The sequence below is a fragment of the Morus notabilis genome, unplaced genomic scaffold (genome assembly GCF_000414095.1).
Source record: "Morus notabilis unplaced genomic scaffold, ASM41409v2 Scaffold708, whole genome shotgun sequence".
Classification (NCBI taxonomy): Eukaryota; Viridiplantae; Streptophyta; class Magnoliopsida; order Rosales; family Moraceae; genus Morus; species Morus notabilis.
The window spans coordinates 185,680-209,736 of NW_010361192.1; the positions used below are offsets into that span (position 1 = coordinate 185,680).

At 42.2% G+C, this 24,057-nt stretch overlaps 2 protein-coding genes across 2 annotated transcripts; one reads left to right on the forward strand and one right to left on the reverse strand.

Annotated features, from left to right (window-relative positions):
* The first annotated feature begins 289 nt into the window (after positions 1-289).
* Positions 290-5,230, forward strand: LOC21391656 (probable leucine-rich repeat receptor-like protein kinase At2g33170). Its single transcript, XM_010098615.2, has 3 exons — positions 290-887; positions 1,374-4,359; positions 4,555-5,230. Exons 2-3 carry the CDS (start codon positions 1,425-1,427, stop codon positions 4,923-4,925), a joined length of 3,306 nt encoding a protein of 1,101 aa, XP_010096917.1. The 5' UTR covers positions 290-887; positions 1,374-1,424; the 3' UTR covers positions 4,926-5,230.
* A 12,655-nt stretch (positions 5,231-17,885) lies between these two features.
* Positions 17,886-18,782, reverse strand: LOC112091694. Its single transcript, XM_024165923.1, has one exon. The coding sequence runs from the start codon at positions 18,780-18,782 to the stop codon at positions 17,886-17,888; it is 897 nt and encodes a 298-aa protein (XP_024021691.1).
* Positions 18,783-24,057: the final 5,275 nt, after the last annotated feature.

Sequence of the window (24,057 nt, forward strand, 5' to 3'; positions counted from 1 at the left end):
TACGAAACTAAAACAATGGATTTTTTCACAATGAATTTATAATATAATTTGTGGAAAAAAATTGATTATGAAGTTATAAGTGACGTGGCAATATACTACAAAACAGATTTACTTCCATTGCATTAAAATGATTAAAGATAAAAGGTACTAAATCCAAAACTTACCAAATGGTGTTTATCATCAGTCATAGAATTCAGAACCTACCAAGCAAAGCAAATGTTTATTTATTTATTTATTTTAAAAAGGCAATTTTCTTTTCCTTTTTCTCGGAAATTTTCCCAAGAAAATAATTTCAGAGACTTTATTACATTACAGGAATAGGCCTAAAAAGTTCTCACAGTTCTCTCGTTCTCCTTTCTCCGAGCACTCACCACCACACTTCTCTTTCAATCTAGAGAGAGAGACAGCTTTCTCTCACTACAAAACAATACGCAGAGAGCGATGACATGAAAGCATGCTTGTCGGCCATTAGAGCTTCATCCCCAAGAGCTCAGATTTCACTGTTCGACGCGTTCTCTTTCATTTCTTATTATTTTTATCTTTCTTTCTTTCTTTTTGGGTGAGAAAAGTGGGAGATTTTTCTGTAATTCTTTTTGGGTGGGGAAAAAGCCGCGAGAAAAGGTGGGAAAACATTGGGCTTGGCAGATATTTAAGCAACAAATCTTGGGTCTTTTGTAGATCGGAGATCGCCCACCATTTGTGGGGGAGAAAAGAAAAAAAGAAGAAAAAGGAAAAGGACGAATTTTGATTTGGCAAGGTGGGATTCTGATTCATGAATTCCATGGTTTTTAGTTTGTCATTTCAGAAGGTCAATAATGTCAAGTGGTGGACTTGCTGTTTCTATTATCTCTTCTACGATGAGTGACAAAAAGGTGAAGCTTATAGAGGTACGTTTTAATGCTCTGTTTTATTTATTTATTTTTTTGACATGTTATAAAGTTTCTGAATTTGACTATAGGGATAAGTTGTGTTTGATTTTTTATCTTATGGGGTATGTTTGGTTTTTTTTTTAGGTGACTAATGTAGATTTCTTTAAAGGTTTCTGATGAACCCATTTGGTTTCTTGGATTGCCTGTGATTAATTTAAGTTCTCTCTCTCTCTCTGTTTTTTTTTTTTTTTTTTTTGAATTAATGATTGATTCCTATAATTAGTATGCATGTAGCTTGAATTACCATCGATTATGCGTCATGGGGTCGTTTTTATATGTTTGTAGTTTGGTTTTGTAATAAGAGATTGCTTGTAAGAAATTGTGAATTCTTTTTTATGTTGGTATTAGCTTGATATTATTGAATGTTTTCGTTAGTTTACTTGATGTTAAGGAAATAGGTTTTTGTTCTAAAGCATTGCAATCTGAAGACTTATGCTTATGCAGGTGTTCATTATCTGATCATATGCTGGTTGCAATTTTGCGGGAGTTGCTAAAATGTTCGGAAATTTCGAACTGCGGAATGTTTTGGAGGTGGGATTTGTTGGATTTTCACTTGTCTTAACTCTGCTGGCTTTCACTTCAGAGGGACTGAATTCTGAGGGGCTTTGCCTCCTGGAGCTGAAGAACAGTCTTGACGATAGATTTAATTTGTTGGGGAATTGGAATCCCAATGACAAAACACCGTGCGGATGGTCCGGTGTAAATTGCACTGCTGGTTATGATCGAGTTGTTTGGTCTCTTGAGTTGAATTCCATGAATCTCTCAGGAACATTGAGCCCCAGCATTGGTGGTTTAGTCCACCTGATTCGTCTTAATCTCGCTTACAATGCACTCACTGGAAACATACCTGAGGAGATTGGGAATTGTTCGAGGTTGGAAGAACTCTATCTGAACAACAATCAATTTATGGGGCAAATTCCTGCCCAATTGGGTGATTTGTCTAACTTGAGAAGTTTGAACCTGTGCAACAACAAGCTCTCTGGTTCCATGCCAGAGGAGCTTGGGAATTTGACTTCTCTGGTCGAGTTCGTGGCATACACCAACAATATTACCGGTCCTTTGCCTCGTTCTATTGGGAATCTCAAGAATCTGAAAACGTTTAGATCTGGTCAGAACGCTATTTCTGGTAGCCTACCGGCTGAAATAAGTGGATGCCAGAGCTTGGAGCTTCTTGGTCTTGCTCAAAACCATATAGGAGGGGAATTGCCAAAGGAGCTCGGGATGCTTGGGTGCTTGACGGATCTGATTCTGTGGGAAAACCAGCTATCTGGGCTTGTTCCCAAGGAACTTGGGAATTGTTCAAGCCTGGAGACTATTGCTTTATATGAGAATTCTCTCAGTGGACCAATTCCCAGTGAGATTGGGAACCTCAAGTCCTTGAGAAGGCTGTATATTTACAGAAACGAGTTAAATGGAACTATCCCAAGGGAAATTGGAAATCTTTCTCTTGCAACAGAAATTGATTTCTCGGAGAACTATTTGACTGGCGAGATCCCCACCGAAGTCAGTAAGATAAACGGTCTACGGTTACTCTATCTCTTTCAGAACCAGCTTACAGGTGTAATACCAAGTGAGCTTAGTAGCTTGAAGAACTTGACAAAGCTTGATCTTTCAATAAATTTTCTTGAGGGTCCCATTCCATATGGATTTCAGTATCTGAATAAAATGATACAGTTCCAGCTGTTTGACAACTCTCTCAATGGTAGCATTCCTCAGGGGCTTGGACTCTACAGCCAACTTTGGGTAGTTGATTTTTCACATAACTACCTGACAGGAAGAATACCTCCTTATCTCTGTCGAAATTCTAACCTGATTTTGTTAAATCTGGAGACTAATAGGCTGTATGGAAATATCCCAACCGGAATATTGAACTGCAAATCATTGGTGCAACTTCGACTTGCTGGAAACAGTCTTACCGGGAGTTTTCCTTCTGAGCTGTGCAATTTGGTGAACATTTCTGCCATCGGATTGGACCTGAATAGGTTCAGCGGTCCGATTCCTCCAGAGATAGGAAACTGCAAGAAGCTGCAGAGGCTTCACATTTCAGACAATTACTTCAACTCTGAGTTGCCTAAGGAAATAGGAAGTCTTTCTATGTTGGTGACTTTCAACATATCATACAATCTTCTCACTGGGAAAATTCCACCTGAAATAGTTAACTGCCAGATGCTACAACGTCTTGATCTCAGTCGGAATAGGTTTAAAGGTCCGTTGCCCAATGAGCTAGGAACCCTTCTGCAGTTGGAGCTTCTCCGGCTTTCGGAGAATAAATTCTCTGGAAAAATCCCATCTGCATTAGGAAACCTCTCCCGTTTGACAGAGTTACAAATGGGTGGCAACATGTTTTCTGGTGAGATACCTCCGGAGTTGGGTTCCCTTTCAGGTTTGCAGATTGCAATGAATCTTAGTTTCAATAACCTGACCGGGAATATACCGTCCCAGCTTGGCAATCTTAATATGCTTGAATTTCTCCTGCTCAACAACAACCATTTGACCGGTGAAATCCCGAGCTCGTTGGAGAACTTGTCAAGCTTATTGGGGTGCAACTTCTCGTACAATGATCTTACTGGACCTTTACCTTCTATACCTCTGTTCCAGAACATGGCTGTTAGCAGCTTTTTTGGGAACAAAGGGCTTTGTGGTAGGCCTCTTGACGAATGTGGTGGAAACTTGTATTCTAATTTTGTTCCCCATTCGAAAAGGAGTGAAACTCATCGTGGAAAAATCATTACTGCAGTTGCAGCTGCTGTTGGTGGTGTTTCTCTCATTCTTATTGTTATTATCTTATATTTCATGAGATGTCCTTCCGAGACGGTCGTATCCTTGCAAGAGGATATTCCATCTTCTGATTCAGATATCTACTTTCCTCCAAAAGATGGGTTCACGTTCCAAGATCTAGTTGAGGTGACTAATAACTTCCATGAAAGCTTTGCTGTCGGAAGGGGAGCTTGTGGAACCGTTTATAAGGCGGTAATGCATTCTGGAAAGACCATTGCTGTTAAGAAGCTAGCATCTAATAGTGAGGGGAATAACATAGAAAACAGTTTCCGCGCTGAAATTTCCACTCTCGGGAAAATCAGGCATCGCAACATTGTGAAGTTATATGGATTTTGCTATCACCAGGGTTCTAATTTGCTTCTTTACGAATACATGGAAAATGGTAGCTTGGGCGAATTGCTTCATGGCGCCTCTTCTAGGTTGGAATGGCCGACTCGTTTTACAATTGCTCTCGGAGCTGCTGAAGGTCTTGCATATTTACATCATGACTGCAAACCAAGGATTATTCACCGCGATATAAAGTCCACCAATATTCTACTTGATCGGAACTTCGAAACCCATGTTGGTGATTTTGGTTTAGCAAAAGTAATTGATATGCCTCATTCCAAATCAATGTCAGCAGTTGCTGGATCATATGGATATATTGCTCCTGGTAATGCCCTTTATGGCTTTTCAAGATTCAATACAGTTATTTCTTAACTACCATTTATTGTAGTCAATGCAAAATATTCATCTATTTTTGTAGTTTCTCTATTGCCTAGCTCATTTGGTTTCATTTTATTTAAGAATGTTGTTGAACACGTTTCTTAGCTTCCTTTTTTTTTTTTTTTTTTTTTATTAATTGCAGAATATGCGTACACCATGAAGGTTACAGAAAAATGTGACATCTATAGCTATGGGGTAGTTTTATTGGAGTTGCTAACTGGAAAGACTCCTGTACAACCGCTCGAGGAAGGAGGTGACCTTGTCACTTTGGTAAGGCATTATATCAGAGATCATTCATTGAGATCTGGGATACTTGATAATCGATTAAATCTGGACGACAAAAGTATGGTTGATCATATGCTTACAGTCTTGAAGATTGCTCTAATGTGCACAAGTGTGTCCCCTTTTGATCGACCATCAATGCGAGAAGTCGTCTTGATGCTTATCGAGTCCAACGAGCAATTTATTTCGTCTCCAACTGAGGATCTTCCCCTGAAAGACGACATCCGGTGAAAGTATGCGATTTTTTTCCCGAAGTTTTATAAACTCAGATTATTATTATTATTTTTTTTATTTCCTTGTGTTATTCGCTATAGGAAAATGATAAGGTCTTGTATATTTTCATTAGATCAACGTTAACGAAATTCTCTCTTTCATAGCTTACAGGGGTAATTAGTTTTGATCTCTTTCCAAAATTATTTATTCCCTTTTGCTTATTCATAGAGCAAGTAAAAGTCAATGTACAGTTCAAAGCATTCATTTTTCATGAATTCACTGGCTCCTTCTGAGAATTAAATTTACTCGATGATTATTCTCTTCTCAATACATTTCCAACAGTATACAATTTCTGTACTATTCACTGAGCAAAGAGGTAATTTTGCTCTCTAAAGTGTGTACAAATCAACCTCCCGCTTCCTAATTTCCTCGACTAACAAACATAAACTCTAGACGCAAACTTAACTAAAAGAGGTATGAGAGATGAGTTAAAAAATGGCATAATGTCAATCATATCCTAAATGTTCTTAAATAGTAATGTCAATGCTAGAAACCAATTGTTCTTGTTTGATGGAACTTCTCTCTTTAAGTTCGTCTTTAAGGCCTCACTTTGAGTTAAAAAGTGAAAGAAAACACTTGTAGTAGAAAAAGTTGAATTTGAATTTTTATAAGAGAAAATAATACTTGTATTTTTGTATATCTCATTTAGTATCTTTAGATTTTGTGAGAGTTTTATGATTTTTTATGTATATATTTGTAATTTTTATAGATTTTACGATTTTTAAGTATTTTTTGCTAACATTCTCTACAATAATTTATATTTGTTCGCATATGTCAATTCAAGTCTAAAACTTGTGGTTTTCCTATAAAGTGTACAAAATGCTATAGCAAAAACTTGTGGTAATTTGAATTAGTGAAATGAATAGACTTATTAAAAGAGTAGTTTTAGGCCTAATTTACTTCGCAGATTCGAGTTGAGATGTGACATTTTTTGAGAGTTTTTAACTGTAACAGAAAAAGTTAAATGTGTTATTTTTTTAGAACTTTTAACTGTAGAACTTAAAATTAAAAATTTAAATCAGTAAAATGAACGAAATCTTATTCATCTCAATCAGAGTTGAGTTGGACTGGGTTAAGAAACTAATGAGCCTTACCTGGTGGGGCCCAACCCACCACGTATCTAACATCCCATCTAAAAAAGGGCATTTTGATTTATGACATGACAGGCATCAACAAAATTCATACAATTCAATGCCTTGTTAGGGGAAAGAAAACAAATAACAAGTTTCTTCTCTAAATACTATGATAGACGACAACAAAATTCATACAATATAAAAGCGTAGTAAGCCCTTCCACCCCAATCCTATGATTGGGATTGAATCAATCCAAACCTCCATTTAATAATGGTGGCATTCTCCCATTCCCTTGTATAAATAAATAAAAAAAAAAAAAAAAAAAAAATTCATACAATATAAAAGCGTTTCTCTATCAGCACAGAGCTAGGAAAGAAGGGTCTTTTAATATAGAAATAACGCTTTCCAAAAGCTATTAATATTTGTCAGCACTCGGGTTTTAATTTAGTAAAGCGTAAATGCACGAAATGGGGCTTCAATTCAGGCCATTATTCAAAGTTGTCGAAGCATGCGCAAGGATACTGTTGTGTGGAAAAAAGTAAATGACGCGTAGAAAAACAACAGTGTGACATGTAGCCTTCCTTTTTCTCAAAAGGCAACAACCCTCGACGGTGGGGGTTCCCTTTCTTTCTGCTGCAAAGGAAGCACAGCCTTCGACGTCGACTCCTCTTGACGACGACAGGTCGTACCGTCGACCTTACGGCAGGAATCCTTTAGGAAGAAATTAATTGCCAGGAAAGACAACTAGGCTGAGCAAATAAGAGACGGCGAGAGGAATGCCCGAAGAGGGGAAAGCCTGACATCGCAAGTTGCGTGCGGAAATATGAGATGTCTGCAATACAGACATTAAATGCAAACCCTTAAATAGCCCTACGGGGAACAGAAAAGGGTTACAGCTACGCACAGAGCCGTAATGGGAGACTAATTGGCTAAGTGAACAGTACACAAAAGTGATTAGTGGGGACAGACCACTTGAGTGCTTTTCAGTCTACAAAGAAAACTCACCCGACGAAGGAAGCTCGGCTATAAAAGGAGAGAAGCCTCGTATAGAAAAGAGGTTGATCTTTCCTGAGAGAAAAGAATGAGAGAGCGATTTATGGTGTAAATTGCAACAATCTCAAAATGAATAGAAAACTACAGTGGATGTAGCTCTTCATTTTATAAGAGTGAACCACTATAAATCTTGTGTGTTTTTTCTACTTCAAGTATTTTTTCTCATATTGCGCACTACACAAAAAATACCACAAACACTCCACTGCATATATTGAGTATACAGTCATTATTAAGTCGGTAATCCAACGGGATACCTAGTGGTGACCCGGCCTATTTCTGTTAACGAGTTTTTACCGTCAACAGATACGATGCCACCTATTAGAGATCCAGGCTGTGTAAATCAGGTGGAAAAAGTGAAGAAATAAAAAGTGGAAAACAGGGGGAAAAAAACACTTTTAAAAGGGAGTTGGTGAACGCATTAAGTTAGGTTGTCAACTGATATCCATATAACATAACACGTGAACATTATCTCTTACAACCATTAAACTAGGTGTTGACGGTGAATTCTCGTCAACAAAAACAGGCTGGGTTACCTTTGGATTTCCCGTTGGATTACCGGCCTTAGTGTTGAATGTGTGTAAGAATTTGTTGGAGGGGTGTATTGTGCGTTAATGAAAGATGTGCACAAATAAGGTACACAAGAGATTTTATAGTGGTTCACTCTATAAAATCAGAGTTACATCCACTGTGGTTGTATATTTCTTTTGAGGGGATTACAATTTACATCAATTGTTCTTTCTCATTCTTTTTTCTCTCGGATTTCAACCCCTTTCCTGTTGGGGTCTCGCCCTTTTTATATTGGTGGCTTCCTTCGTTGGGTTGATTTCCTTTGTAAGCAGAAGCACTCAAGTGCTCTCCCTTTTTAGGCCCAGACGTAGCCCACTAATTACTTGGAGTACTGTTCACTCAGCCAATTAGTCTTCTATTACGGCTTTGTGTGTTCCTATAACCCTTTTCTGTCCCCTGTGGGGCGGTTTAAGAGTTCACAATAAATGCCTGCCTTGCAGTCATCCCCCACTTTTGTACGCAATTTGTCACGTCAGATTTTTCTCCAAAGAGCATTCCCCTCGTCGCTAGTGTTGCTTAACCCAATTATCCTTCTTGGCAATTGGTTCCATAGTCGAGGGATTTCTATGCCCTAAGGTCGACGGTACGATCTGTCGACGCCAGAAGGAATCGACGCCCTAAGTTAGACTTTTCACTTGGGTTCTTTATAACGGAATGGGAAGGAGCCCCAAACGTCGAGGGTTGTTGCTTTGCGGGGAGTAGTTAAGGGTACGTGTCATATTATCGTTCTTCCACGTGTCCTTCACATTTTCCCACACAACAGCTACCCCTCAGGTCGAGGGTTCCTTTTAGGCGGCCTCGAGCTTAGGTTCGGTCGTACTTCCGTGCTTCGGGTGTGGGAAACCGGTCCCGAGCCTTCGTCCGCAATGATGGCCTGGATGCTTCGGATTTCCTTGAGGGAGCAACCGTCGCGTCGGTCGATTTCTTGTGCTGACGTGAGGCTCTATTTCGAAAGGATGAATGTGAGCCTTCAGATCGTGACTCTTCCTTTTCCCGCCCTTGTTTGTCATCGTCAGATCTGGGCGGGATTCCCTTGCCGTTGGATTTTAAGAACTTCATCCAACGGTCAGGGGTCGAGGACTTTCATCTCCTTAAATACCTTCTTTGAACCCGAAACCATTTTTTTTTTCAAAACACAAACACTCCCCGCATTCGCTGAACTGCCGCTTGCTCCGCCGGAATGCTTCTCTGCAAAACACCGACTCGTACTCCTCGCTTTCCCAGGCTTGTTGTGAAGCCGTATTTAATCACAGATTCTACCTGGAACTCTTCATACCGGTAAGCCCCATCATCCTCTGCTTGTTCTGTTTCTCACGGGTTTTTTCCTGTTGAATCATGTATGTATGAAAATACGCGGAATGTAGAGGTTAGGGAGACTTACTCCAATTTATTTTTCCGCAGAGGATAGTTCTTTTTCTGTCTTTTGGTTGTCTGTGCACTTCTGGTTCCTGGGGTCTGGGGAACTTGGGGTACCATGAACACTCGCCGTTATCATTCTTACATGAATGGTCGACGTCAAGTCGAGGCGTTTGAGTAGTCACCCTTTTCTTCCTCTCGACGTTAGGGTTTTAACTCAGCTCCTTGTCTTTTTAATCACCAGAATAATGGCCAAAAACTCCCCCAGTCGAGAGGATCCCTCCGTCGTCCGTCCAGACTCCCCTTCTATGGCGGAGATTTCATGGTCTTCTTCTTCCTCAGGCGTCGACTCCTTGCTGAGGGAAATAGAAGACGTTGAGGCCACGTATGAACCAGGCGACGACTTTGGTAGTGAATTTGGTAGTGTAGAACAAATGTTGGACAAGGTGGTCGAACGGATCCCCTTCACGGGGGGCAGCGTAGGCGGGGTGGCTGCTTCAACGGTAGACGCCCCCCTGGCTGCCACAAGTGGTGACCCGGACAGGCCTTTCTTTACAACCGACGTTGTGGCGTGAGGGTCCGGAATAAGGATATTATCCGGGCTGTAAAGGAAGGATGCATCGACGGGAGGTGGTTCGAATACCTCTTCCCAGACATGCATTTTAGGACTAGTATGCTGCCGACCGGGTACCTCCCGGTCTATACCAGAGCCGTTATGGCGGGGATGACCCTTCCGGTTCATCCTTTTATAAAGGATTACTGCCACTTCTACGGCATTTTCCCTGCTCAGCTGGCGCCAAACTTTTGGTACTGCTTTGCTGCCGCCTGGATTTTGTGACACCAGCGGTTTGACATGGAACTCCCTCTAGATGAGTTTAGATTTATGTACAGACTATGTCACGTCGCCAAGTGTGAGGGGTGGTATTTTTTGAGTGGTCATGGGAGGTCTCAGCCCAGATTTAGAAAGTTGATAAGTTGATACTGGGTATCCTTTCGTCGTCACACGGGTGGAAGCCCATGTTTTTTATTATACGCGGGCCTTTCAATTTTCATCCCAACGACCGCTTGCCCCGTCGAAGGAAGGTGCAGGCAGCGTTCGGGAACATGGGTGAGATTTTGACTTTCTTTTACCTTATTTTGCTTCTTTTTTCTTTTTCGTATGCTGGCAGTCTTTTATCTTTCAGTTCATCGGGATCGGCCGAAGTTCTCCAGAAACGGTTTGGCGAGGATTGAGAAAGCCTTCTCGTTCTCGTCCGAGGTTCGTCATATTGACACCCTCCTGACCCAGGCCAATCTGCGAAGTGCCGGGTTAATTCTTGATCTCCCAGACCCCGTTGATCTAGACGTCGTCCGCGAATACTTTCATTTAAGCGACGAAGGTAATTTTTACTTTTGACGCCTTTCTTTATCATGGCTTTCGTTCTCCAAACGTTGACTATATCTTTATCTCGTCATTTATGTAGAAATGACATCTTTGAGGATCCAGCTTCCCGGCAGTCAGCCGTTCGAGCCAAGCCAGCAGCCCCCGCCGAGCCAACAACCTCCTTCTAGGGGAAAGGAGAAAGCTAGCTCTTCTTCTCAGGTGCCGAGGAAAAGGAAAGCCACAAGGGTCCCCTCGACGTCGGAGGAGGATCCTGCGTTAAAAAAGAGACGCAAAGAGAAGACGCCGGTGGTAGAAACTTGGATGCTGACGATCCCCATTCCTGACGTAAACGTTCCTCTGGCGCCGAGGGAACGCGTGCTTATCCCGGGGGCAAAAATTATGGATCCCAATTTCCAAGTCCCGGACGTTTCTGATGCCGAGATTGGGACGATCCTGAAACTTTTCCCCCGCTTCTCTCTTGCCTTCCAGGCTCTGTATGAGTCTTTTCTCGAGCCACACTGGGTTGCTACCACTCAATCTTCTTTGGTTGATCGCCAGCGAAATCAGATCTCCTTCCAAATTCACGTAAGACTTGATCGAGCTGTCTTTCATTTTTGCTGGTTTCGCCGCTTTGTATCCTTGTTTTCTGACCTCCAATTTGTCAGGGCCTAATCCTCGTCATTCTCAATCTCCTTGACCTAGTTAAGGTTGAGGAGCGTGATAAGGAGATGGACAGCGTGGAGGCCAAGCTTAACTCTCTTATCGACGACGCCAAGAAAAAGTGCACGGATACCGTCGAGGAGAGAGATGTGGCCGTGGCCAAATTGTCGAGTTTTGAAGGTGAACTGACCAAGTTGACTGCTTCGGTTGAGGACCTTATGAAGCGAGCAGATCTGTCCGATGCAAAGTTGGCCGAAGCAGCTGAGGCGGTGAAAAAATGTTTTGCCGAAGGGAAGGCCGAGGGGAAGAAGGAAGCCGAAGCCGAGGCAGCAGCTACTTTCGACGCCAAGCGTGCTAAAATTATTGAGGAGTTCAAGGCTTCTCTGGAGCTCATCGACATCCGTACCAAGGATTTTCAATCCGCGGGTCAACAGATCGTCGATTTGATAAAAAAGGAGCGTCCTGAGTGGGACTTGAGCTTCCTCTATACTTTTCCTCCTCCTGCTGGCAACGACAACCTTTCCCCGCCTGGTGATGGCGATGAATCGGCGGCTGGCGGCGAGGCCTAAATAATTTTAACCTTTCTCTCTGTTTTTTTTTTTTTTTTTGGTGTTTGTAACTTAACATTGATTTGGACATTTTTCATTTTATCTGTACTTTTTATAAAGATAGCAGATTTTATTCATACCTCGCTTTGCAATCGTTGCCTTAGAAAATTCCTTAGAATTTTCGCTAAGTGTTTGTCTTTCCTCCTTGGAGGATTTGACGCTAATTTCACCCCTTGGGGTCGTCGCCTTAAAAAATTCCTTAGAATTTTGCTAAGTGTTTGTCTTTTCTCCTTGGAGGATCTGACGCTGATTTTACCCCTTGGGGTCGTTGCCTTAGAAAATTTCTTAGAATTTTGTTAAGTTTTCGTCTTTCCTCCTTGGAGGATTTGACGCCGATTTCACCCCTTGGGGTCGTTGCCTTAGAAAATTCCTTAGAATTTTGCTAAGTGTTCGTCTTTCCTCCTTGGATGATTTGACGCCGATTTCACCCCTTGGGGTCGTCGTGTCATTTTTTAGTGATCCGTGGACATTTGTCCCCCCACGTCTGTTTAATATACCTTGGTTTTTTAAGCAGACATGTTATTAAGGGGTGCATTCCTTTCTTTCTGCAAATATATCAATTTATTTAATTCGTAAAGAATGTACAATTGGGATGCGTAAGAACTACATACACTATTGGTAGTACAGCCTTAGCTGTTCTGCATTCCATGGGTGTTGAATTCTTTTGCCGCCGAGACTTTCCAAAATGTAGGTTCCAGGACGCAACACTTCCTTTATGCGGTAGGGCCCTTCCCAAGTTGGGCCCAGTGGACCAGTATTTTTCAATTTTGTACTCTGCGTTACCCTTTTTAATACTAGGTCTCCTGGGACGAACCTTCTTTGTCGAACTCTCTTGTTGTAATATCGTACTGCTCTTTGCTGATAGGCGGCGAGGCGTAGTTGGGAGTCGAGGCTCTTTTCTTCCAACAAGCCGAGTTCTCCGTTCATGCCTTCTGTGTTGTCATCGTCGTTGTGGACGACGGTTCTTAAGGTCGGCGATTCGATCTCTACAGGGAGTACTGCCTCGACACCATACGTCATGGAGAAGGGTGTTTCACCCGTAGTAGTTCGGCTCGTCGTTCTGTATGCCCATAAGACCTTGGAGAGTTCCTCGGCCCATTTCCCTTTTAGATTGTCGAGTCTCTTTTTGAGGGTGATTAACGCCCAAAAGTGATATTCACAAGCGGTTAATTGTAGCACAGAAGGGTAGTCGTATCCACAGAGAGATAACAAAATAACAAGAATGATTAACAGATTAAGAGCATTAGAGAAAAGTGAATTAAAGAAAAATGAGAGCTTTTGAGCTTTTTGTTGCAAATAAAATAAAAAGGAGAAAATCTGTATGAAGAAAACGGTAAGGTGTCTAGAATCCCTAATGCTTCGTTCACCAATTCAAGTTTTGATTTACAAAATAAAATAATCGAATAAATCAAATCTCTATGTTGGCTCAGAAAATATTATTATTACAAGTTATCTAAAATCGACAATATATCAATTTGACAATATTGCAGTAAAAGACAATTTGTAAAATAATTAGAATGACAAAACAATGCGTGACATAATTACATAAGAAAAGCGTGACTGAACTTATATAAAAATTGGCACACAATATTTTGAAAAGTAATAGAAAAATAGATGAGATTTAATTCATTCAGATGTTGAAGTTTACAGAACAAGGAATCAAAACCCCGAATTGGGTCACTCAACAGAAGTTCATCTCTGACCTCAGCAAGAAAACTCTAGCCTATCTTGCAAAACATTCTCACAAGTTCTAGAGAGAAAATATGAGACTGACAGCAAGACGACAGAAAACTGAATATTCAAAGCTTCTAAAACCTTAGGCCAACCCCTCTATTTATAGTGTTCAGAGGTTGCCTGTCAAATAAGAAAATAAATTATAAAACTAGAAAATTACAAAAGAAAAGGAAACAAAATAAAATTACACATAAATTAGGAGAAATCATATATTTAATTTGGGGAAGAAATCTTGCCAATTTCCTCTGATATTGATGGAGAAATTCAGATTCAACACCAAGGGGACACGTGTCGCAACGTGATTGGCAGTGAGGAGGAAAAACGCCACGTGTTGCGGGCAGATTGGGCGGACGGAGCTGGCGATGGTCAGACAGGGGACAAAGTTGACATCTGGCGCGGCTTCATTGGGAAATCAGATTGGCATTGCAGACGCGGGACCCACGCGGGAGAAGCTGAAACGCGCGCTGATGTCTGCGTGGAAGGAACGCGCGCGTTGAGGCCATGCGGGCAGGTGACGCGCGCGAGGAAGAGTGAGGAAACGTGGGAGAGCTGGAATCAGCTTGTGGCTCGGCTCACGCGGCTCTCCCTCTCTCTGATCGGCTTGTGCGGCTCGGCTGAGAGCTTGGCTCCGAGTGGTTTGAAAACATGGCTTTCATGGCTTTTTTTGTGTAGTTTTTTACACTGCTTTTTATCTGTAAATAATTAAACAAAAACTAGACAAATTCTAATTAAAAATATTATGAATAAAAATAATGGAATTGTTTAATTAAAGCTTAAATATTTTAATATTGTGTAAATCAAAAGCAATATTTAGGGTGTATTTTCATGCACTAATCAGAGGGTATACTTTAATATTTTATTGACTGCCTTGACTTGCCCATTAGATTATGGATGTATTGGCGCCGAGAAGTCTTTCTGAATGCCCAAACTGTCGCAGAATCTGTGTGTTGAGGCATTGTCGAACTGTTTTCCGTTGTCAGATACTATTGAGTGGGGAATCCCGAACCTGCACACAATGTTGTCCCACATGAATTTGGTGCAGGCTGCTTCTGTGGTCGTAGTTAAAGCCTTTGCCTCTGCCCATTTCGTGTAGTAGTTTACCGTGACGATGACAAACTTAAAGCCTCCAGGTGCAAGGTGTAGTGGCCTGATCAGGTTAACCCCCCATTTGGCGAAGGGCCATGGACTGAGAATGGAGGTTAAATTTTCTGGGGGTGCTCAAGGAATTGTGGCATACCTCTGGCATTTATCGCAATGTCGGGCGTATTGGAAAGCGTCCTTTTTGAGCGTGGGCCAGTAGTATCCTTGCCTTAAAACCTTAAGAACTAAAGACTACCTCCCAGTATGATTACCACATACTCTTTCATGGATTTATCGGATGAACTTCTGGGCTTCGGCATCATCCAGACACCGCTGTAGAGGTGTTGAGTAGCCTCGTCAGTAAAATAAGCCATCGTACTATAAGTATCTAGCAGCTCTATATCTGATCCGTCTGGCTTCGTCTTTATTGCTTGGCAGTTGTGCGTCCATTAGGTATTGGATGAGTGGCTTCATCGAATTTTCATCTGTTTGGACGATTAATGCCTTAGCTTTTTCCTCAATGGTCGGCCGCTCCAATTCTTCGATGGGAACGACCCCTAGTGTGTCAGAATCTTTCGAAGATGCTAGCTTTGCTAGAGCGTCGGTGTTTGTGTTTCGCTCGTGGTATCTGAAGTATCTCGTAGTTTTTAAACTTGACAAGTTCTTCCTTTACCTTTCTCAAGTACGCTCCTATTTTCTCGCCGCGCGCTTGGTATTCTTATTTCACTTGCCCGATGACCAATTGAGAATCGTTGAAGACGCTGAGCCTCTCGACCTTTAGGTGGTTGGCCAATCGCAACCCTGTAATTAGCGCCTCGTATTCTGCCTCATTGTTTGACGCCTTGAATTTAAATCGAACCGCCGAGGTAATCTTGTGGCCTTCTGGGCTAATTAACAAGACGCCGGCTCCTGACCCGTTATCGCTCGACGCTTCATCCACGTAGAGCTTGCATTCTGTATTCTTGACTCCTTCAAGTGTGGCGGGAGCTGGTCTATAGGAGAACTCAGCTAGAAAATTGGCCAGCGCTTGGCCCTTGATCGCAGTTCTTGGCACATATTTAATGTCGAACTGGCTTAACTCTACCGACCATTTAAGAAGTCACCCGAAAGTTTCGGGCTTTTGTAGAGCCTGTCTCAACGGGTGGTTTGTAAGAACCCGTATTATGTGAGATTGGAAATAGTGTCGAAGCTTCCTTGAAGCTACCATTAGGGCGAGGGCCAAGCGTTCCATTTCGCTATATCTCAACTCGGCGTCGAGGAGCCTTTTGCTCACATAGTAGATTGACAATTGCACCCTTTCTTCTTCTCTTATTAGTACGGAGCTTACGGCATGTTGGGACACGGAGAGGTATAGGCTAAGCTCCTCGTCGGGGTTTGGTTTTGACAGAATTGGGGGCTTGCCCAAATGTTCCTTCAATTTCTGGAAGGCTTCTTCACATTGCGGTGTCCACACAAAGCGCCTGCTTCCTTTCAAAGCATCGAAGAAGGGGACATAATTTGTCTGTTGCTTTTGATATAAACCTGTTTAGGGCGGTGACACATCCTATCAACTTTTGCACTTCCTTTGGCTTAGTTGGGGACCGCATATCCTGTAGGGCTTTAATCTTCTCAGGGTTAGCTTCTATCCCTCGGTTGCTGACCATAAAACCGAGAAATTTCCCTGACCCAACTCCAAAGGCACATTTTTGGGGATTTAGTTTCATGTGGTATTTTCTCAATACACCAAACATTTCACCTAGATGGTCGACGTGCTGGCTGGCCTTGGCGCTTTTCACAAGCATATCATCGACGTAGACCTCCATTGTTTTGCCGAGCTGTTGAGCGAACATCTTATTCACGAGCCTCTGGTAGGTAGCCCCCGTATTCTTCAGGCCAAAAGGCATCACCTTGTAGCAGTAGAGGCCCCTGTTGGTTATGAAAGATGTGTACTCCTCGTCGGCTGGATGCATGAGGATATGGTTGTATAAACTCAGCATCTCATCTCCCGCTGTGGCATCGACCATCTGGTCTATTCGAGGGAGTGGAAAGCCATCCTTTGGGCAGACTTTGTTCAGATCGCTGAAGTCGACGCATGTTCTCCAGTTTCTGTTAGGCTTGACCACCAAAATTGGGTTTGAGACCCAACGTGGGTAATGGGCCTCCCTGATGAACCCATTGTTGATCAGCTTGTCGACTTCATCTTTTAGTGCTTCATACCTCTCGGGGTTCATTGGTCGACGCTTCTGGCACTTGGGAGGATATGACAGGTCGACATTCAGGGAGTGACATATAACCTTGGCGTCGATCCCTTCCATGTCAGCATGATTCCAGGGGAAGACATCTAAGTTCTTTCTGAGGAAGTTTTCGATCTCGACCTTAAGTGATGGGGCTAGGTCTGAGCTTATTTTTAGAATTTTGGTTGGCTCGCCTTCATCAACATGGATTTCCACCAATTGCTCGATGGGTTGGGACCATGTGACCTCCTCTTGAACCCTGGGGTCTATGTCTTCGACGGTGTTTTGATAGACCATCCCAGTTTCCTGTTTCCTTGGCTGGTCGTATCCACGCAGGGCATCGGAGTATGCAACCCTAGCCTCATACTGGTTGTTCTTCATTTCACCTACGCCGTTTGGGGTAGGGAACTTGACCTTCTGGTGGTAGACGGAGGTTATTGCCCTTAGCGCCTGAAAGGTTGGTCTCCTGATTACAGCGTTGTACTGGGAGCCTCCCTTTATTACCACAAAGTTGGCCATTGTCGTAGTCTGTCAGGATTTCTCTCCTGCGGTTATGGGCAACCGGATAGTCCCCTGAGGGATGACGGAGTCCTTGGTGAAACCGTATAATGGCCTGGAGGTTTTTCTAACTGCTCCTTTCGGATCCCCATTTTTTTCAAGCAGTCGGAATATAGGAGGTTCACCGAACTCCCATTATCTACCAGGATTCAGTACACAGTGTGGTTTCCAATCATAGCTTCCACCACCAATGCGTCGTTGTGGGAGAAGTGAACTCCGCTGGCGTCGTCCTCATTAAAGGCCACGTCGGAGTGGCTATACCTTGGGGTTTTTATAGCGGAGACGCTCCAGAATCTTTCCTAGTAAACCCCCCTAGCCTCATGGGCGTAGTCCTTCTGAGACCTCCTTGAGTCTCCTCTAATATAGGGGCCGCCGAGGACAGTTCGTATGACGCCGACGGGTTCTCGGTCCTCTGGGCGCTGGTTCTCCTCTCGGCGTCGACCGTCATTCTGTCCACTGTGGCCGTCGTTTTGAGGTCTCCGCTCGGCTTTGAACTCCTGTAGCCTCCCCTCGCGGATTACTCTCTCGATTTCATCCTTAAGGTCGGCCCAATCGTTGGTGTGGTGGCCGACATCGCCGTGGAACCTACAGAATTTCTTTTGGTTCCTTCGGCTGGGATCCGATTTCATCAGTTTTGGTCGGCGCAGCAGGTTTCAGCGTCCGACCTGGTTGAAAACCTCCTCAACTCCTACCGTTAGCTCGTGGTAGGAATCGTACTTTTGAAACAGTCGAGGCTTAAGGGTATCCTCTTGCCTTGGCCTCTTAGCTTCTGGAGCGCTCGTCGTCGCAGCTGGCTGCTTCTCTCCGTTTCCTCCACCTCGACGCTTCTTCCTGTCCTGTTTTGCCGGTGTCGACCCCTGTTCGGTCCCTTTATTCTTGTTGGACCTATGCTCGGGGTCATTTGCGTCTGCCTCTTCGGCGTTGATGTACCCTTGCGCTTGCGCAAGAAATTCCTTGTAGCTGGACGAGGGTTTTCGGTTCAACTCTCTCTTGAAGGGGGTAATTTTCTTCATGCTAGATAATGCCCCCATCAAGACCTCTCTGTCTGTTATATCCATCGTGACGGTGACAGCTTCCCCATATCTTGCAAGCCATTCCTTTAATAGCTCGTTCGGCTTTTGGTATATCGTCGTCAGATTCTGCTTCGGGGGGACGTATTTTTTAACCCCTATGAATTGGAGGGAAAATGCTTCCTTTAACTCATCCCAACTTGAGATAGAATTTGGCATCAGCGTCCGAAACCATCTTCGGACAGAATCCGTTAAATGGTTCTGAAAAGCTCGGCACATGATTTCCTCAGCATACCCGTGTAAGAGCATGTGTCCTGTGTACATCTCCAAATGATCGTCGGGATCCCCTCGACCATCATATGGTGGGATCGACGGTGACCTATATTTGTTGGGGAGAGGGGGCGCCATTATTTCTGCGGTAAACGGATGGTCATGTGTGCAGCTAGGTGTGATGTCGACGTTTACCATCTCAGCCACTCGCCCTATATTCTTTTTCAGGCCTGCCACGTCCCCTGTGAGTTTTTGCTCCAGGCTGGCCATACGTTCCATGATGGCGCGCGCTTCTTCTCTTGAGATGGCCGAGCCAGCTACTCTCGACGCCTCTACCCTTTGAACGTTGGGTCCGTCCCTTGCCTGGCCGCCCGCCTGTACTGACCTTGAGTCTCCTGGTGGGGTTCCCCCTGGATTTTGGGGTAGTACCTCAGGATTTCCCGGGCCTCTCGGTATCCGATCCTCGGGACCCGGAGTCCGGCGGCCCTTAAACGGCTGCTGGAGGATTGGGAAGGTCGAGGCCTAGGAGGGCCCCGGTGATTCTCGCTGTCCCCGGTTCCCTCTTGGATATGTGGGCGGTCACCGGGGTTCGGGTTTTCAGCCATGGCAGGTCCCAGTGGCCTCGGGATGTCTTCTAACGGCGACATAGAGTTCTTTCCATCTAAGCGCTCAACCACAGTCATTAGCCCACGTACCAGCTCGGTTAGAGTGGTTAGTTGGGCCTGCATCTGCACAGGATCTGGCCGTGGCGTGTCTGGGAGTGGGACTTCGTTTCTGACCGGGCGTGGATCTTCTTCCATCCCGTTATTCCCTGGATGGGTGGCGGTTTCGTCCGTCTGGCTGCCTCGGTTGATGGCCTCAATTCTCTTTCTTGGAGGCGTGCTTGCTAACTATGTTGTTGGGGGTCAAACGCTTTCGATCCCCAGCGGAGTCGCCAATTGTTGACGGTGAATTCTCGTCAACAAAAATAGGCTGGGTTACCTCTGGGTTTCCCGTTGGATTACCGGCCTTAGTGTTGAATGTGTGTAAGAATTTGTTGGAGGGGTGTATTGTGCGTTAATAAAAGATGTGCACAAATAAGGAACACAAGTGATTTTATAGTGGTTCACTCTATAAAATCAGAGCTACATCCACTGTGGTTGTATATTTCTTTTGAGGGGATTACAATTTACATCAATTGTTCTTTCTCATTATTTTTTCTCTTGGATCTCAACCCCTTTCCTGTATAGGGTCTCGCCCTTTTTATATTGGGGGCTTCCTTCGCTGGGTTGATTTCCTTTGTAAGCAGAAGCACTCAAGTGCTCTCCCTTTTTAGGCCCAGACGTAGCCCACTAATTACTTGGAGTACTGTTCACTCAGCTAATTAGTCTTCTATTACGGCTCTGTGCGTTCCTGTAACCCTTTTCTAGTCCCCTGTGGGGCAGTTTAAGGGTTCGCAATAAATGCCTGCCTTGCAGTCATCCCCCACTTTTGTACGCAATTTGCCAAGTCAGATTTTTTCTCAAAGAGCATTCCCCTCGTCGCCAGTGTTGCTTAACCCAACTGTCCTTCTTGGCGGTTGGTTCCATAGTCGAGGGATTTCTATGTCCTAAGGTCGACGGTACGATCTGTCGACTCCAGAAGGAATCGACGCCCTAAGTTTGACTTTTCACTTGGGTTCTTTATAACGGAATGGGAGGGAGCCCCAGACGTCGAGGGTTGTTGATTTGCGGGGAGTAGTTAAGGTTACGTGTCATATTATCGTTCTTCCACATTTTCTTCATATTTTCCCACACAACACTACGTAAGATCCAAAATTGTTAAAAAGAGAGCTCTTATAATAGGAAATGCTTATTGTTTATCATATCATAATCAAATCAAAATAATATATAAATGGACAAATGCAAAAAATCTCTTCGGATTTTGTCATTATTATGAACTTATCAACAGACTTTTCAAATGTGCCAACCTAACTTCCTGAATTTTAGAAAACTGGACAATGTTGGCTCTTCCGTTTGTTTAAAAGGACGAAAAACCAACTACTTGCCTAATGTTATTTTTCTTTTTTTAAAGGAGATTTCATTAAAGAAAACCAGAAATTAAAAGTGTAAATAAACTTGCAATACAAAGGCATGACTCTCAACAAGAACCGGTTCTACCAATACTTAATAATTACGCACAAGGAGTAGTGTACGCCAGGAGTTTGAAAATAAGAAGACTTCAGCAAACAAGCTCACATAACGTTCTTTTTACCAAACACGTACAGAAAGACAACCACATTACCGCTTTTATCAAGTTAGAGGGTAGCATTAGAACATTTAAAAAGTCTGGGAGTAAGTTAATACTAATGACAAAATCTACAAGGAATTTTTACAATAGTCCTATAAAAATACACGGAAGACCGATGAAAGTTATTTAGCACTTTAATACATCCACTATTTTCTATAAGATTTTGTTACTCTAAAAAGGAATGAAAATTCAAAACAAGCAAGTAATAAAAGAAAAAAATGTTTTATTAGTCAATATATAATATTCATATCCATATATATAACTAATGAGGCTCCAAGATCATGTTTTGCCCCTTTATTTCACTCTAGAAAAAGAAACACTAGAGAGGGCAATTAGTCTAATAAATAACTCTTAGTGTTCCACTGGTAACAAATATCAAAATCTCCAGTCCCATAATTTAGCATACAAGGACCACCAACTTTTACAATCCACCAGCAAATACTACATTTCTTTCTATCCCTGCGTCCTTTGTAGATATCAAAGAAGTGAACAGTGCTATATTTCCATTGCATGCCACAAAAGAATAGGGTAGTGCCCCAAATATTTGGCGTAAATTGGAACTCAAAAGACTCTCCAAAAGGGATTTCTTTGACTCCCAAATCGCTGTGCTTGGACTTGCAATGAACCGTCAGATTCAAATCTGCCCTCAGTTGGTTTATGATCCTCACTTGTGCCCTCTTTGCAACCACATTTTTTGTGGCAATTATGAAAATGAGAAAAAGTACAAGTTGAAGAAGAAATGTTGCATGTTTGGTCAAGGCAGCACTCATTTTCTCTCTGGTGTTTGGTATGGGAGAGCACAACTTAGTGTGGTGGAGGTTATAAATTAAAGTTAATTTTGATATCTACAGGATGGGTTAAATAGTAAAGTTGTGTGCAAGATTAACTTATTTATTACCATTATCTCCGATCTATAGTAGCAAATTAAGTCTAGGTGCAATACTTGTATGCTATTTAAGTTAAAATCCATACCTGATTTGCCTCAATGTTGAGCTTTAAAAGTCTATAATCCTTCCTGTGACAAATATTCTATGCGGCTTGAGGTGTATATTTTACTGAGTACTGTAGGGCAGTGGGTGAGAACAAGTTGCTAGTGTCACCATATTATCAATTAATATGAAAAAAAGGAAAATTCTATAGTGGGGAATAATACTAATTTTTATGTCGACTGATGTTAGAGAACTGGTGGTAGTACTGAGTACCACACTAACATGGAGCCCACATTATAGTAGTAGTTGTGCTTAGTACCATAGTGTTCTCAACCATTTTTTCACTAATAAATGAAAATCAATAAGCAAGTAATTATTTTGGGTTTCTATATAGTGGCTTTATTAAGAAATAATTTGCAACTTTTCATATATTTGATTTTGCCTAAAGTAAAATGAGTTCTTTGTAAAATGGTGCAATACGAAAGCTTTATTAGTAAAATATCTTTTTAAAAATTCTAATTTGCAAACCACCTGTGCGACTCACTAATTACATTGTGTGACAAAATGGCTGTTCAGTGAAAACTAAAGAAAGTAGTTTTGCCACATTCACTTTACAGGGTAGTCAACTTAGCCAATTCTTCAACTAAAGTAACTTGTAATTTACATAAGTTGTACCTCTAATTGGTTTTACTTGTGGGTTCTCAAGGAGGTTTAAAAAGTTTTTATTATACGATTTTTATTTATATCAATATTCTTACTAATGACCCAATCACGAACAATATTGCATTCAGTCATGTTGATAACCAATCGGGCTTCAAGATCATGATGTGTAGCCCTGAATTTCATTATCGTAGCACAGAGATTACTATAAATTTCATTCGTTAGGACCCAATATTTTTGTTTGTTCTTCCTGTTCCACTGATAGAAAATATCGTAATTTATACTCATTGCCATAAGAAGAACATAGGAAAAGATGAAAGGATTTAGAATTTTCGAGACGGGGATTGCAAGACATACAAATTAAAATTACATTAATAGAGAAACGACAATGACAAAAGAAGACATCTGTTTGTGTGATTTTCCAAACATCAACTTTTGGGATGCTCTGTCTTCTCCTCTACCGTCTTCCATTCACTTCGTAGTTGGGGGGGTTGTTTTGCAGAAGACACTCCGACATTCAATTTAGGTAAATATCCAAATGATCTAAGAATGAAGGAAAGATAGAGAGGGAAATTTAGATTAGAGAAAGTCTCCAAAAGGTCTCAGAGGGTCTCCTCTTCTTTTCAAGCAGCGGATCCCTTCTCAACCTCTATTGTTTTCTGTTTATACCTTCATTGTCATGATCAGATGGATATTCTTAATCAATCTTGATCATGACACGTTGTCCATCCTTTTCTTTTAGGATTTCTCTTAGGACATTCTTTTTTTCAGAAAGCCCTTAGAAGCATCCTCATCTAGAAAAGGTCACTTTCAATTATGTTATTGACTTTACATGCATCGCATTCGTATTGGTTGCATTAATTAGAGGAAAGTGAGGCATGTGTCACTGCCTCAGGATTCTCCAATTGCCACGTGTGTTTCCTGCTTCTCCTCGATCTCAATCTACATCGGTCTCGATGTGTCAGAGTCTTTGGCGATCTCAGCCTTGTTCTCGGTTCAGTCTCGGTCCCTCTCGAATGAGGTCCACTCATTCTCTCGATCAAGGTAGGTATCAATAACTTAGCACGCCCTGGCCTGAGTCTTCTTTCTACGACTGAGTTTTTGATATGTGTCGTGATCTTAGGCTGTCTTGGGAAAATCCCCTAACAACATCACTTGGTCAAAAGATTAGATTATCGTAAAACAACATACATATAGATGAACGACATAACCTAGAAAAGAACATCAAATGAATAAACAACAGAATGATAACAAACAGGCTTGAATGACAATATATAACCCTATTAGCGACATTATCTGACAACACATAATACAAGCTGTTGACGGTGAGAATTCGTCAACAAAATAATAACAAATTTCTGAACGGTTTACGCGAATTTAATTATCTAAAATACAATTAAAAGCGGAATTTAAACAAGAACACAAAGAACTTATAGTGGTTCACCCTCGATTGGAGAGCTACGTCCATTGTGGAGAGGAGAGAAATTTCACTATCTTTAGAGGAATTACATGTACTAATGCTCATAATGAGACTTGAGGATCTTTTTGACCTACAATCCCTTATTTATATTCTAGATCATCACCCTTGCTTGTTTCTCTATTTAATTCCAAGAGATTTCCCTTATTTTTTGGGATAGTTTCCCAAAAGATAGAGATCACAATCAATCAGGATGATTCCCTTATTAAAA